General features: G+C 42.0%; 1 protein-coding gene across 8 annotated transcripts in view; it reads right to left on the bottom strand.

Moving 5' to 3' along the window:
- Window positions 1-6,224: 6,224 nt before the first annotated feature.
- LOC134021243 (GRAM domain-containing protein 4-like) overlaps window positions 6,225-16,460 on the bottom strand; it is a 34,554-nt gene continuing 24,318 nt past the window's right edge. For 6 of the 8 annotated variants that reach the window (XM_062461865.1, XM_062461868.1, XM_062461867.1 and 3 more), the window contains 14 exons: window positions 14,927-14,952; window positions 14,648-14,739; window positions 13,729-13,820; window positions 13,464-13,512; window positions 13,124-13,195; window positions 12,934-12,977; window positions 12,613-12,722; window positions 12,137-12,291; window positions 11,771-11,788; window positions 10,447-10,594; window positions 10,101-10,194; window positions 9,754-9,844; window positions 9,546-9,614; window positions 6,225-9,246 (listed from right to left, as the gene is read on the bottom strand). In XM_062461865.1, the coding sequence (XP_062317849.1) occupies window positions 9,139-9,246; window positions 9,546-9,614; window positions 9,754-9,844; window positions 10,101-10,194; window positions 10,447-10,594; window positions 11,771-11,788; window positions 12,137-12,291; window positions 12,613-12,722; window positions 12,934-12,977; window positions 13,124-13,195; window positions 13,464-13,512; window positions 13,729-13,820; window positions 14,648-14,739; window positions 14,927-14,952 (1,168 nt within the window). In that variant the 3' untranslated portion in view covers window positions 6,225-9,138. The remainder of the gene's footprint in view (window positions 9,247-9,545; window positions 9,615-9,753; window positions 9,845-10,100; window positions 10,195-10,446; window positions 10,595-11,770; window positions 11,789-12,136; window positions 12,292-12,612; window positions 12,723-12,933; window positions 12,978-13,123; window positions 13,196-13,463; window positions 13,513-13,728; window positions 13,821-14,647; window positions 14,740-14,926; window positions 14,953-16,460) is intronic. The other 2 variants (XM_062461866.1, XM_062461872.1) reach the window with 1 other exon arrangement.

Here is a 16,460-nt window from a genome sequence, read left to right as displayed (position 1 = left end):
TCTCAATCTACCCTACACTATCAATCTACCCCACACATTTAATCTACCCTATATTCTCAATCTACCCCACACTCTGAATCAACCCCACACTCTAAATCCATATCTTTTTTTCCCCTCTCTCTCAGAGTAACTGCGACAACCTCTCAGCTCGTTCATGTAGTCAGACTGCCACACTGTGGTGAGTGGAAACACTGCCAGAACATTGACAGAAACATCCAGAGAAACCAGACAGTTTATTCACTTACTGTTTTCTAGACAGGCGCTCTCACCAACAACATTGACATTTACATGAAGCAGTCAGGTCATTGTTTTGACCCTACAAAAATGATGGACTCCAGGGATAATTTTAAAATCCAGCTGTATGGGACCTTGAGAATGCTGCATGTGTTCATATGATGTTCAAGAGGAGCATTTCTTTCAAACGGCCCTCTTTCCTGAGTAGAGAAGAGTGACAGGAAAGTAAAAATGCATGATTTTGAAAGATTAGTTAGAAGAGGGACAGAAAGGAGAGGCAGTGGGAGACATGGTAAAAGAAAGACATGAGGGGGGGAGGTTGGGAGTGAAAAAAGGGATAGAGTGAAAAAGCAAAAGTGAACGACAGACGAGAGGAAGGCTGCGAAAGAGAGAGACGGAGAGAGGGAAAGAAGAAGCATTGGATTAGTGAAGCGCACCTTAGTGGAGGGTTTAATGAAGTCCCTCCAGAGGGAGGTGATTAATGGACGCCACATCTCCTTCCAGATGGCGAGCGAGTGTCGCCGGTGGAGACGGAAATGCACTCAGTCACAACGAGCATGGCGGTGCCCAGTGTTCCGCGGCATGGACAAACCCCACACACCCTTTCAGTTTCTTTGTCACCACGTCCACAACACACAGAAAACAAAACATAGAGAGAAACACACACAGACTGAAGAATAAACACTGGTAATTATTACGAAGTTGGTCTCAATGCTAGGTTTGCCATCCTAAGGGCTGCTGGTTTTTTCACACATATAGGGCCTACCACTTTCACACTGGCAGACACTGCTGGTTTATTAAGCATTCTGGTGTTCAGTTTCTCAGTTACATATGGTCCTAATTATTGTTTTATTTGATTGTTTTCTTATCTCGCAAAGGAAGCGGGACAAGATATCAGTGTAGAAGAGATCTTCCTGAAATCGTTCTTTAATGTAAATCTCACTGCAGTGAGAGGACTAAATGATTGACTGCAGCCTATACGCAACACATCTCAGCACCACCACTTATCATCAAATGTCACATCTGCCACGAATGAAGACTATCATTGAGAAAAACACTTTTTTGTCTGACTTCTTTTTGCCACACTCAACGAATCTGATCTTCTTCCCTTTGGTGGGTGAAGAAACTGAAGGAACAATAGCAGACACCGGAATCTTCTCTTTATTACATCTATCAATGGAACAAAGTGATAATATAAGATGACAGAATGCCACTATCCATTAGAGGATCCTGAAAATAAGTTAAATAACATCGCTTTGAACCGTCCAATCGTGGCTCAGCCGACTGACCCTGAGGTCGAATGACTCGCTGGTCTCCTCATCTCACCCACCACACTTGTGTGATTGAATTCAGGAATTTCATAAAGTCATCCCTGAAAGGTGGCGAAGCGAATTCAATACACCGATTTAAAGAGGAGATTGCCTCTTTGCAGAGATCACTTGAATGGTGGGCTTATTTGTGAACCCAAAAGAGACAACTGACTTTACGGTTTATAGGGCAACTCCACCAATTTCTGTGTTTTGGTTTCTAAAATTGCCTATTTTCAGCAAAGATACAGCCTGGTATAAAATAAAAAACCTTTATTAACATATAATATGATATTTTAGCCACTATAAGAAAAACTTAAGTTCTTTACCTTTAGCTATGAGATTCCTTCTCTTGCTAAAGCATTGGGTGCTGTGAATACATGCTTTTTTTTTGCATAAATCCTTTTTCACCTACTTTTAAACACTAACAGCAAATCATATACAGGTACACTTTGTATCTCTCTTCCATTGACACACACACACACATGTACACACACACACACACACACACACTTCTCATCTTCAGCATTAGTTAAACCTCAAGATCATTAATGAAAGAGCAGTCATCACAGAAAAGCAGCACCATGAAAAGACGATCTCCCATGATCCCCTGGGCTCCAGATGATACATACCCAGAGTGTTTGTACATAGCTAATTATAATTGACAGTGTGACAGTCTCTCATACAGCTTTGGCTTAGAAGGGCCTCAGGAGTAAAAAGAGCTTCATCCCTGCACTCCAATGGGAATATCAGATGGAAAAATTAGAAACTGCGTTCTTGTAAAATGAAAATCACATTTCAAGAAGCAGCTTGTTTTTTGGCAGGTTAAAATAAAGTGGATTTATCCCCAATTCTACCATAGTATCATTACAGAGGCAAATTGGAATCTTGTGAAATTGTTATGTAGGCAGATCTGGACTGCATTGGGAACATGTAGAGTAAGTGGAAGAGTATATGGCTCCATATCTTTACATCATGGTGGGGGTTAAACAAATCTTTTGATTGTGTTTGACCAAAGAAAAAGGTTTGGCTATGATGTAAATACCTTTGAACGTCTTATTTTTCCAACAAACACTGCAGGTTTAACAGACCATTGTGAGCATCTTTCAGTGCTCTGCTACAGTCCAGCCAAACACATTTTCTATGAGTGTGTTATGTTCTCAACTACCTTGTCTCTCTCCTTCCTGGAGGATTTTAGTGAATGCACAGAACAGTCCTGTACAGACAGAACCTACACTTAGCACACTTAGACTGTCCAGGGTTCCTCAAAGGCTTCTTCTTAAATCTCAACCCAAATGGGGCTTGTTCACACACAGGAGAGACAGTCCTACAACAGAGAATATTCTTTTTTATTTAGAGATCTACTCATTTGACGCACTCATTTGAAACACAACTCTATCCTCTATCCATATAGAAGTTACAGCTTTAGATTTAAGCTCACACAATTAGAGTAGCTGTCACGTTCCAAGCGAGAACACGCAGATGATAAATTGTTGTGAAGCGCCTGGGAAAATGAAAGCGGTCCTCTACAGCAAACACAGCATATTCCCTTGCTGAGATCAAAGCCAAACTGTTCAGCAAATGTTCGAGCCCTCACCATAATCCTAACCCTTACCCCAACATTGGCAAGCCATTAGAACAGCGACCCCTGGTCACAGTTTTCGATAGGTCACCGATTATGGTACAACACCAGCATATGCCGACCAAAAGCTCTCTTCTGGGACAAGGTGGGAAGCCGAAATCGCTCTGCTACGTGGTGCAACCTTGAACCCTAAAGGGAAAAGTGTAAAGCAAACTAGGCTGCCATGGAGGATAGCACGGTCTGATGGAGGTGAACTCCAAATTCAACGGTCTTCACGTGTAAGCAAATGGAAAAAGAGCCATTATGGAAGGAATTGTCCCAGGAGTCATAGTGAGGGGTAGGTATAACAACAGCCCTCCCAGGACAGAATGTGTGTTTACTCAGTGTCTAGGGAGGGGTGGGAGGGCAAATAAAACGATGGAGCCAAAATAGCTCCCGAAGGTTGAAGACTGTACCGAGGGACAGTTGGGGAGAGCAGGTGGATGGGAGAGGAGAGTCAGGCCACTGAGATAGATGGAGAGCTTGAGTCATAATGTCTCCCTTGGAGCAATGTTTACATATGAGCATTGGGGAACCCGTGTCAGGTCACCTGAAAGAAAATGAGATCTGTTTACTTTCCCTCCAAACTTTTCTTGAGCTTCCTTGAAAACATTTCGCCTCAATGAGACTTGCAATGGAGGAAGAGGGAGTCTTGGAGAGCATTTTGAATTCTACAAATATCATGTTGATACAAATTCATCCTGACTCAACACCTCTTTTTCTTCTCTCAAACCTCAGCCCGTGCAATTTTCCAAAAGCGAAACGTGTGATAGATTAGATTGAAGAAAATCAGCTCACATCGTCTTTAAGGATCATAGCCCATCACTGGGTTTTGCTTCGGTCGGATCTTGTCCTTAGCGATCCTTTCTGGATGTCGCGTTTAACATGCATTTCCTATTGTTTATATGAATCAGCAAAATGTGTTTTACTTGTGGTGGTCTGATGCCTACCGTACATCATAGAACAATCCAGGGACAAATGTGTGAACTCTAGACACTGTGTACAAGAAGCTGACACTCTTTTCCCCCAAAGAGTGAAAATGGTAAAAGTGAGTGTGTCGAATGCCCCAGGTAACAATTGACCGTCAGCTCATCCACTCTCACAACATTACCCAAATACAGTAAGTCAAAGCGAAAGAGAGCTCAACCCCACAAAAATTATTTGAACTCCCCAGGATACTGTTGTGAAGGTTGTCACAATTAACTCATTTGTAAACCACCAACAAACAGAGCACTAATTATCCATTTAGGTGTTTGTTTACGAACAACGCACATAAGACTCAACTAATGAATGATGCAAAGAGTTTAAGGCGTCTTAAAACCATTCTTTTGTGATTAACCCTGGATATCTCTCCCGGTCATGTACCATTTTCTTCATGTGGAAGCATTGGGAGTGTTCACAGTGTGACCTGAACCTTAGGAATATATTACACTGCAATTAGCAGCAACAGCTGGCAAGCCAGGGGAGGATTCCAGGCATAATTGGCTCTGAAATGTCAACTTTCTACACCAGTGGGACATTTCCCTTAAACCATGCTGCCTGTTGCAATTACATTTTCGGAGAACTAGCTGGCACCAAGCTGTATATGTGACATTAATATTCACCTCACATGAAAGACGGATTCAAAAAAGGACCCAAACAAGGGTGCATAGAGCAAATTAAGGGAGCTTGTAAGATAAGGGTTGTCTGTGTATGTCGTCTTGCTGGGAAAACGTCTTGTTGGATTCATTGTCTGTTGTATCCCTTGTACATTGTTCCGAGGTCATGTTGAAAAGGAAGAGAAGAACAAGTTAAATACTAAAATGCAACAGTATTGGGATGGCTCAAACGGATTAGCAGCAGCAGGAAAGAAAAAACCATGGGAGCACATTTTCGGGTCTCACAGGCCTCTCCGGTGAAAACGCAACCCTGCACATGGCTCTCAACGGATCGCGCTTGGCTTGGTTGTCTTCTCCCAGTTTGAGAGGTGCAGAAAACAGGGTTTATGCTCTGGAGAGACGAAGAGCGATTACCTTTCTCCGTTACCAGGGGGAAGCAGATGGTTTATTCATTCAGAGAAAGCTGTGAGTCCTCTTGAGCTTCCTTGCTCCCGGTTTAACAAGACAACCAGCATGGGAATGAATGACATTTCCCCATTCTGTCCAGTGTGACAATAGCCCACCATGTAAAAGGCAAAGGAAACACACAGTCAGGACGTAATGGGCCAAGATTATTACATAGACGGGTATAACCTTGATTTGTCCAACTTCAGCACTGGGCTCCTGTTGGATGCATCACAGCCTGATCTTTGGGGTGTTGGATGTTGGAGATAATGTTATAAAATCCCTTTGTCACAGTACTTTGATATATACGTTGCAAAGGGACTCCCTTTGATTTGCATTCATCTCCTAAAATAAATACAGCAACCATAGTCATTAACACCCAATAAAATATTTTTTCTTTTCTTTTTCAGCCAGTGTTGGGTACTATAGATGGAGTGGCGTAATGGATAATCTTGTTTAAGGACAGAACATAAGCGTTGTGTGCACTTTTGTGCCTTCATGTGGCCAACATAGCGGGAGGTGACAGGAGAGTGGATGAGTGGAAGGAACTGTCAACAGAGAACATGTATATAAATTTTAGCCTTCATGTAATTTCTATTCAGGTGTCACCCATCTTGCTATTTTCACCTTTCTCAAACAATATTTTCCAAATGGGGACCGCCTCAATGCAAAGCAAAGAGAGTTGACTTTTGATGAAAGATAACCTAAAAGGTTATAAAATATTTGTGAATTGACTGGCAAAAAAATAAAAAAAATAACGTAGTCCCAACTCTATTAATCCGCACAACAAGTGTGAGGCCAAACATTGTCTGAACTTTACTCTTAGACTCTCAGATAGTTTTTCAACAGATATTTGATGTATACAATTCCATGCAGAACAAAACAGGGAAAATTGGAAATGAAACATTTATAGTGCCTGTGGTTGTGTTCATCTCTGTGCCCGGTGTCTGAATACAAGACTCTAGTGACCCCAAGTGGATAGACCTATGACACCAAGTTAGACACGAAAGGGACAAATAGTGACGTTACTTTAAATTTGTTTACTTAAATAAAAAAATGTACATCACATCTTATAATAGACATCATTCTCTTTAAAAACTTTACAGGAATTTGTACATTACATAATTTCTTATAAAATCCTTCTTTGTCACTCGACTGTGGATTACAAAGATGTACTGACAACTAGTGGGTGACTCAGACCATACACACAGCCGTCACATACTGATTTCAGCGTTAAGAAAACACGAGGAAGCACATTGGTGCTCTGTGTTTGAAAAAAATACTTGGTTAACAGGTTATAATAACACATATAGGCCACACGTTGATTTACAGCAGTTTTTAGAGAACAAAGCCTCTGGGTGATTCATACAATCTCTGAATATTAAGATGCAAAATTGAAATAGGGACTTATCCTATAGGGTTCATGGTGTACATGAAGGCTTGTCACACAGAGGAGAGATCTTTACATCCCTATGGCTTTCGTTCCTTCTTTTGAACAGCAGTAATGAAACATTATAAAAGGAAATGTTTTGAATTTAAAATGCTATTTATGATTAATCAACTTTTCCTGATTCTTCTGCACATTAAACCCATAATAAGCTTTTAAGTGGCCAAATAAGATAAGAAAAAAAGTACTTTGAACAGCAGTAATGAAACATTATAAAAGGAAATGTTTTGAATTTAAAATGCTATTTATGATTAATCAACTTTTCCTGATTCTTCTGAACATTAAACCCATAATAAGCTTTTAAGTGGCCAAATCAGATAAGAAAAAAAGTACTTTGCTGCTGCCAAAAGAATGGACACTTAAAAACATAAAACTACATACAGTGGAGTATTACTGAATGATTTACAAAATTATGAAAAGGAAAGAATGACATTGAACCAAAGGAGAACAAAAAGAGGAAAAACTATACTTTACAAAACTTGCCTTGATGGTGTAAATGTGTGCAGAGATGTCATGTGACCAGTCAGGGCTATCAACATCAAGAAGTTCTCCAGTAATACAGGATAGGTCCAGCAGTCATGCCTCCATAACTAAATGGAGAATCAAACTGGCCTAAACAAGTGGATTTAAACCCTAACTCCTGTAAACTTTACAGTTTTAGGTAAACAAAAATTGACAATCAAATAAAACAAAAACATGACATTTTGGCAATACAAGACTATCACATAATCAGTACATTCTGTGCTTCTATCGAATCTTCCTCCAACAGATTGAGATAAATAGACTGAATGTTAGTTGGTAATTTAATGTAACTAAATCTAGACAACAAACACTGATGCCCAGTTAGCTTGTAAGTTTAACTTCAGCTAGCTTTTAAGTTTAATATGTAAGCATATTTCAGCTACAGTATTGAGGTTTTATACATATGTGCTTCCATTTAGTGACAAAACCAAAGGATAATACACATTTTGGGATACTGGTTTACATAAACGTCTCATGAAGCATTAGTCATACAGATACACTAAATAAACTTGTCAATATCTCCAACATGGAAAACAGCAAAAATATAAGACAACAGGACTATGTTATATGACCTAAAACAATGAGAGTACTGCATAACAAACACACTGTAAGGCCTTATGAGAGTTCTATGTAGACATTGACATGTTAGTGTAGTGATTCTGCATGGACGTAACATTCCTCAGACACCATTGATGTCAATTGTGGCATACTTTACATGGAGGTAAAATTCAATGTACATGTTAATTATAAATGTAGAGAAATACATTTTGCTATGTCAAATCCTCTGTATCTATACTTTATGACACCCACAAACTATTTTTAGAGACTAACATGAAACATCACATTTCATTTGAAATTTCAGACCAAGATACCAGACTGTTCTCAACTGACATACTGTATGTTTAGAAGAAACCTCCAGTTTAACCTTACCTCCACCTTTTATTTAATCAAATAAGAAGACAACAGTTGGCTTCAAGTCTATCTTTCCATGTTGTCTGGGATGAGAAAGAAAAAAAACCCTGCTTTATCTTAAAAAATATTATATGATTATAGTAATGTCACAATTTCACATTGGATATATCATTATATGTGCACCTATATAAGGGATGAGACAAATAGCTAAACAGTATATTATTTGGGCTACCTATCGTCAGTTGTTCCTGGACAATGATACCTGTGGTTGTTTTCCAAAATTTTCCTAAGCACCGTTCATTAGCTGGGCCTCAAAGCAACTGGACGTTTCCACAAACATGACCCCTCATTCTTGGGGAAGGTTAGACAAGGCCCCCCAACGTTATGTATTTGACCGCCGATAAGTTCTACCGAAGGCAAAACGCTGACACTGAGAAGAAACAAGCAAATATGCAAATATGGAGTGTGTGATGCACACCTCTACATACGACCACTTCTCACAAACAGTCAGGGAGATCCAGCCTCCCTCCAGTAAAACACCACAAGACAAACAAACACACACACACACACACACACACACACACGCACACACACAGAAGAGTTAAAAACCTTTTACCAAACGAAACAGGTAAACGACAGACAAATGGGTTACCCAAGACAGTCCCAAACACTTAACCTCAACCTAACCAATAGGGGCAGTAAAGATAGGCGGGTCCACAATCCCTTCTCCCCAACCTGCCATTGGTTATAAACCCAGCAAGGAAGAGGAATCATCAGAAAAAGGACCAATGGACTCCATGTTGACTTGGCCTTAAGACGATTCACCATCCACGCTAACCTACATGTGCAATAGGCAGCAAGCTACTATTGATGCACTGTGTGCTTCTTCTAGGTGTGAGTCAGAGGACTTAACCCATGAAGGCATCCATCTTAAGAACTAGAGTCGTTAGTGAAGGCAGCCATCACGGGCACTAGAGTGAGTCACTTGGAAAGGCAACCATATTGGTGCGGTTCAAGAAGTCACTGTAGCAAGGCGGCTATCTTGCAGCAAGGCTATGTCTCTGGGCTGTTGGCTGTGCCCATGGTCAGGATCTTCATGTATTGTGTAAAGATGGCTTCAAAGGCCTCATCTCTGTGGATCATGGCACCAAACACCAAAGGCTGTGAAAAGAGGAAGAGGATAAGAAGGGAGGATGTGGGTGTGGGTGGGCGTGTGGGAGACAGGGAGGGGGGGAGTGGTACAATCAGCTTTGACACCTCGTCAAATCACGTGCAGGCCCATTTTGACCCATTTCAACCTGCTGAGTGTTTTTAGCAAATGGCTAGACTGACAGAACAGAGACAACAGGAAGAGAGTGAGAAAGAGAGGGAGGAAGGGGGAGAATAACAGAGAGAGGGGGGGGGATAGAGAGAGTGAGAGGTTTTTCAAAGGTGAAATACTGTTTAAAAGGTGCATTTACCTTCTGGGTGGACGGTGTTGCTATGGAGATTCCCATTCCAGATCCCGGTAACACAGACAGTACTTTGTACTGCAGGAAGGACAAACAAGAGATATATATATATGCATATATAGAATATATACAAAGGTAATGAGGGCAACAATTGGCAGTGAGTTTTCATCAGACTTTCTGTAAAAGTACAGGAGCAGTTAGAGGAAACGGGACATACCTTCTGAATGTCAGTGATGTCTACCAGCTTGATGACTTTGTTCTTTTTGGAGGAGCTAGACCTGGAGCTGGAGCTCTCAAAGCACAGGTAACTGTTGATGTAGAGAAAATACACACGATAAGAGCACAGAGCTATTATAAAGACTGGGCACGAACTACCCTACTAATATTAGATGTGATTTTAGGGAGGGGATTGTATGCCCTGTAATCAAATAGAGTACAACATACAGGTTCCTTTGGTAAAGAAAAACGTAAACACAGAAAGTGTTACTTAAACCAATTTTTTTCCTGACCAAAATGCAAACAGTAACTAGATGTGTGTGTGTGATTTGTGTCCCCCCCACATACTTTTCTGTGACGTAGAGCACACCATTGCGAATGTAGTCTGTGGGCATCTTCCTGTCCCTGTTGATCAAGCAGCATCGCCACCCGTTCTCACACACTGCAGACAGAACAACCCCACATAAATATATAACACACTGGACACCGGCGGTCAACATACATAAACATAGCAAGGTGACTTCAGTCCACATCGTCCAACAGTAATTTCTCCAAACTTCAAATGTATTACACTGTTACTTAAATAAAATTGTTAATGGAAGTGTATTACTTTTCTAAACTCTGTTTAGACATAAAAAGTATGAGCAGTATTTGGGTGCACAGTATCCTATGATTAGACAGGAAGTCCACACACCAGCTAGGGGGCGCTCTGCCTCTGACAGGTTGAAGACCTCGTGGAAAGCCCCCTTCTTCGTGCTGAAGGCCCGCCCACCATCTTCCTCACGACTGATACCCAATGGCAAGCCTGTTGCTAGGCTTCCACGAGCAACTGCCGGCTGAATCTACCATCGAGAGAGAGAGAAAGGGAGGTTGAGAGAAAGAGAGACAGACAGAGACCATTAGACTTTTCGACTCTTGGCCAGAGGAGAGGAGGGCATTTGTATAACCCAAGCAGCAAAGTGAGTTGTTGCAGGCTTTCTCGAACCCATGGCAGTGTGGTCAGCCTCAATCCTCACACTTCACCAGGAGTGTTGCTCAGGTTACATTCAGCAGAGCGGTGACACAGGCTATGGACGCTTTGTGGCGGTAACTCAGTTGCTTCTAGGGCACTTTCACAGGTGAACCTCTTGTCTACAGAATCCTACTATCAGCCTACATTGCATGATAAAAAGCAATACCCACAGTATGATGTGACACCTATCATGGCACTTATACTCAAATCATGTTTTCTACTGAAGGTAACACTGTCAAAAAAATATATAATAAGGAATGAGGAAACATTCCCTCTATATAATATTAACATATTGACAACATAATATTTTGATAACACCCATTTCCAGAAAACAGCTCCTCTTCAGAAGTACACTAGGTATTCTCACATTATAAAGCCTTTCAATTTGTTTGCATGTAAGAACATAACCACAAGCTACAGCTCAGTATAACAAAAGAACAGCCACGCTTATTCCAAAGCCCAAATTCAATCAAACTGACAAATTATTGTAAATTTGTTTTTCAAATATAGTTAAAAAAAATATAATACATATGCAGGGTTCTCAGCTTGGCTGTTCCAATGTTGTCAACATTTCTCGAGGCAAATGTGCGATCTACACTGCTAACAACACTACAATCAAATCAATGTCTATCAAAAATACATCACCCCCAATTGACACTCCAGGTTCTACCATAACACACACAAACACTCAGAAACTCATAGAGGGTCTAGGTTTTACTCTGATAGTGTCTATGGAAACGGATCAAAAACACGGGAAACGGTGGTGATTTGTGACACACATGCATGTCAGAGAGGACGAGCATCGTGGAAAAACACAAACAGTGAAACTACGGAGAACGTTTTTGATCCTTTACATAGACACTCATAGTCGGTATGGCTCACGCCAACACACACACACACACACACACACCCTCACAACCACTCCAAAACACAGTCACGGCAGCAGACACACAGCTGAGACTGGTGGAGGTGTGACACACAAGTTCTGCACACCAGGGGCCCCTACCTTTTCAAACCCAGACAGCTGAGAGAGAGAAACAACACACTGTACTCAGAAACTAAATTAAGGATCCCCACAGTCCAGATACTGCGAATGAAAAGTGAACCAAACATGACAATGACATTGAAATGACTGTGTATTTATACATTCAGTATAAATGCATGTTCATAGTCTACAACAAAACATTTGACCTTGTTAATAGTATATGAGGACACAATATCAAAACCCATATACTTGAGAAATGCATGTAAATGTGCATTTATAAAAATGTACAGGAAAAATCAAAACTAAAAAGTTAATTAACAATGTAAAATGAACGGTAACCACATGTACATGCATGCGCGCACACACACACACACACACACAGCCTACCCGTCTGGAGAGGGTGGCGCTGCCACGTTCCTTCAGCTGGGGATCAGTGGGCAGATTGGTCCAGATGATGTGAGGTGTGTCGTACTTGTCCCTAAGCTTTGGGCAGCTTTTGAAGATGAAGTCAATGATGAAGAACTTAATACCAGCATACAGACCTGGAGGGGGGGGGGGGTGCAGGTGGGGGTTGGCGGGGTGAATAGATCTCAAACACTATATTTGTCTCCCAGTGTCTCCCAGTGTCTCTCTCCCTCTCTCTCTCCCTCCCTCCCTCTCCCTCTCCCTCTCCCTCTCCCTCTCCATCTACCTTTCTCTCCCTCCTGCTCCTTTATATGAGATATACAGTATTGCTAGTGACAGTAGTAATGCTACTTAATCCAAGGTAAGTAACCTACAGTAATTCTGCTTTACATGCAATGTGCAGTATCAAAGGAGATGAAATGCACAGTAGGGGGCGTGTTCAGTCGTCGCCTTCTCACCCATCATGAAGCCGACCAGTTTGTACGGCAGGACGCAGGAGCAGATGAAGGCCATCCACAGGGCGACGTAGAGCTTCTGAGTGATCTCAGGCTGCACCCACATGAACAGGCTGAAACACACACACACACGCAGACGCACACACAAGAACGCACACAGGTGCACCCACGGCACAAGCGCACGGAAGAACACACACACGCACAAGAAAGACACACACAGGGTCAAAAGGCGAAATGAGCGAGTGACTTAAGTAACGAAAGGCATTATATCCAGACAAAGCAGGCATCTCTGCAAAAATATACACAAACTAAAAAGACACTCACTTCTTTATTTTCTCCAAGACGTCTGCCATCTTTCCAAATAAGTTCTGTTAAAACACATATTTCATGTGAAAACGGCAAACATCAAAATATTAAAGTGTACCAAACTAACAGTGCAATTAATTGTGCGAATTATGACGTGACATCTATCACAATTCAAAATGTGTAAATTGACGGCACCGTCACCCCTCACCTGTGCTTTCTGTGCTACATCGAGAACTAACTGGAATTTCTCTGAAACAGTCAGATCCTCTTTGGCTGGTTCCTAGTAAACAAAGATGGGTGTTAGACTACAAGGCACCCCATTTGCAGGCTTAACTGAGTTCCATTGATTGATTGGATCGATAAGCCTTCTCCACAACAATTTGCAGAAATACTGGATTTAAAGAGCTTCTGTACACACAGTTCTGCATGTGAAAACTACTTTCTTCTTGCCTTAATAAGAACCACTCCATCAATCAGTCACATAATCAAACTGTACTGGATGTATTTAGTGAGTGGTCTGTTTGGTGCTGTCATATGGCAGGTCTTACCACAGGTTCCGAAACCTCAGGAACAATACTCCACTGAATCCTCCATCCTCTGATCAACACACAGAACATCATAGATAAACAACTAATAGATTCAAATCCAGTTCAAAACGGTATCTTTACTGAGTGGGCATCAATGTCACTGAACATTCGTCTGTTTCAGAATCTAGAAATACGATTTATGCTCTGTGTAATCATTAGCCGATTCTTCCCCAACTGGCTGAAGATGTACAGGCTTGATGGTGCGTGGTGATGCTGATTGGCTGACCTTGCGATGAGGTAATTTAAGGAGAGCCTCAGAATGGCCAGGAAGAGAAACATGGGGATGGCCCATCCATGCCACGCGGCGTTCATATAGATCTGTGGAAAAGAAAGAGAAAAAGAGAGAGACAGAGGAGTCCGGGGATAAAGGGAGAAGAGTGTTGGAAGGGGGGAAAAAGAGAGAGAGAGAGCAATAGGGGAAATTAAAAGGCAGAGGGGAGAGATAGAGGGAGGATAAGAACATGGGAGGGGGGGGGAGAGAGAGAGAGAGCAAGAGAGAGAGAGAAAAAGGGAGGGAGGAGGGGGGAGAGAAAAAGAGAAGTCAGGCACAGTGTACTTACATGACCTTCTCTTGCAACTCATATATTACTACACATGAATGAATGTGTATGGCACATCACATAACTCTCTCACGCATGTCACTTCTATCCATCTCGATCTGTCTCTAAATAGAATCAGATGCGTGCAAAGCTGTAAATGCATGGCCGTGTCAAGCAGGGGACAAGCACATGCAAGGCTGGGTTCATACAGATGCTGTTCCTGTAAAATATGACTATGGGTGTTAAGAGAGGGAGAGGATGGGGGTGAGAATAAGTGAAAGAGATAGAGGGACAGAGTAAGAGAGGCAGAGAGAAACAGAGAGAGAGAGAGAGAGACAGAGAGAGAGAGAGATGAGCGAGATACAAAGAGAAAGGGAGAGACAAGAGAGAGGGTGGTTGAAAAATAAATGGAGACAGATATGGATCTTCTCTGATGTGCAAACTAGGCCATGTAGTACTAATATTCAACACAAGAGGGCAGTTTGATAAAGGATATGGACATCCCTACCTGACCTGTCCAAAACCTTTTCATTGTGATTAAGATGTGTGTGTGTGTGTGTGTGTGTGTGTGTGTGTGTGTGTGTGTGTGTGTGTGTGTACACTTACAATGAAGGCTATGGCTGACGTGTATACAGAGTGCCAGCTGGATAAGGCAGAAAGGTTCCTCATGAAGTTAGTGACAGGTTTGGCCCCTCTCTCTGGATAGCACAGATGAACACAGACAACATTTAGGAAAAAGGGAGTTGTTTCTTTTTACATAATGACACCATAGAGAGTGAGGTTGTATTGTGATGGATGTTGGTTAGTTTAGTGAAATTAGTTATTTTAATGATGTAAATATGAGGACTGTAAAAGATACAATAGAGGTTCTTTCTGAACACTTACTTAGTCGTCTCATGTTTTCTGTCAACCTGAGAACAAGACATGAGACATGTTATTCCACAGAAACACACAGCTTGCTTTAATAAACTGTCACACAAAAAGCCTAGGATGAGCAATGTTATGGTGTCGTTTCCTGACAGAAACTCCACATCTTCCCCCCCCAAAAAAGGAAAAGTTGTGCACAAAAGTATCTCAGGCTATAAGACAGGTAGAGAGATGAGACGTGTTTTGTTGCAAAGTAAATGACCTTGCTCTATTTAGCTTTCCCCTGAGTCTCAGTGTGCTGTGGAAGGCTTGAAGAATCCCACGCTTGCTAAGATCCTTTCTTAGTCCGCCCCTCTTTTTCTCTCCCTTCCCCTTTCTCTCTCTTTCTCCTGCTCCCTCTGTTCTCTTAAGTCTCGAGGAGTAACATCAAGGTCAGATGAACTGGCGCTGAGCAAGTGTTCCCTTTCACGTCACCCCTATTCTCTTGTCTCTCTCAAGAACACAGGCCTCCCTCGCCCCTATCCTCCTCACTTTCTCTTCCCTCTCTCCTTCTTACCCTAATCCTCTCTCTCATCCTCTTCCTCCATCTCGCTCTACCCACCTCCTCTTTCTTTCTCTCATCGCTCTCTCTCTTTCCATGGTTTCCTCCCCTCCGCCTCTCTCCCTTTTGTCTATATACCTGATTAAAGAGGCAAGTCCAAAGTTTAGATTTCAGGTGAAAATACCTCCCAAAACTTTTCTGTACTTGCCTAACTGCAGAATAACAGGGGTGTCTCACAAGAGTCGAGTAGAATATAAAGTAAGGGCGTGATATTTAGAACAACTGTGTATACACTGGAATACACTGTCATACACTGGTATCAGCTGTTGGACAGTAATATTACAGTGTAGAGGGGAGATCTGAAGCTTTATATCAGCTTGTATTGCGTCAGCAAGTGAACACCCTGCTTGGGGGACTTCTGCCCAACAACTACACTTTAAAATCTGTGCCTACATGTTCTGCTGTACATCAACAAGACCCTAAAACAGATCCAGGACTACTCACATACTAGCGACTAAGAAAATGAACCGATCCAAAACCAGTTCTTACAATAGAAAAGGAAAAGGAAATAATCTTGTAGTACACATAATCCACCACTAGAGGTCAGGAATTACACTCACTTCCATGACTTCCATGGTTACAACCGCCCAGTGTCCTTACTAAGCCCATGGATTGGCTGTCACCAATAAGAAGGGGCCAATCAGATACCTGGGGTGAGCTCATAGGGCTGTTTAGCTCACGCTGTGACTGGCTACTTCAGAGGCAGCGTTGATGAATAGCACGCTGACAGACCGTGAGACCATTACAAAGCCATCATTTATGTCTCTCTCCCTCTCTCCCTCTCCCTCTCTCCAAACAGGGTGCAGTCGGAGGACTCCGTAGCCGTTAAGCCTGATGGCTTTTAGCGTCCCTGCCCTCCACTCATATCGAGCGGAGATGGGGCTATCATGACTGTGTTCGATTGCGCTGTTAACTAGTGCCGGCCTTCCAGCAAAGCACACTGTCACACTG

This window comes from Osmerus eperlanus, chromosome 5, assembly GCF_963692335.1.
Source record: "Osmerus eperlanus chromosome 5, fOsmEpe2.1, whole genome shotgun sequence".
Taxonomy (NCBI): Eukaryota; Metazoa; Chordata; class Actinopteri; order Osmeriformes; family Osmeridae; genus Osmerus; species Osmerus eperlanus.
This window is presented reverse-complemented; position numbering and strand designations above follow the sequence as displayed.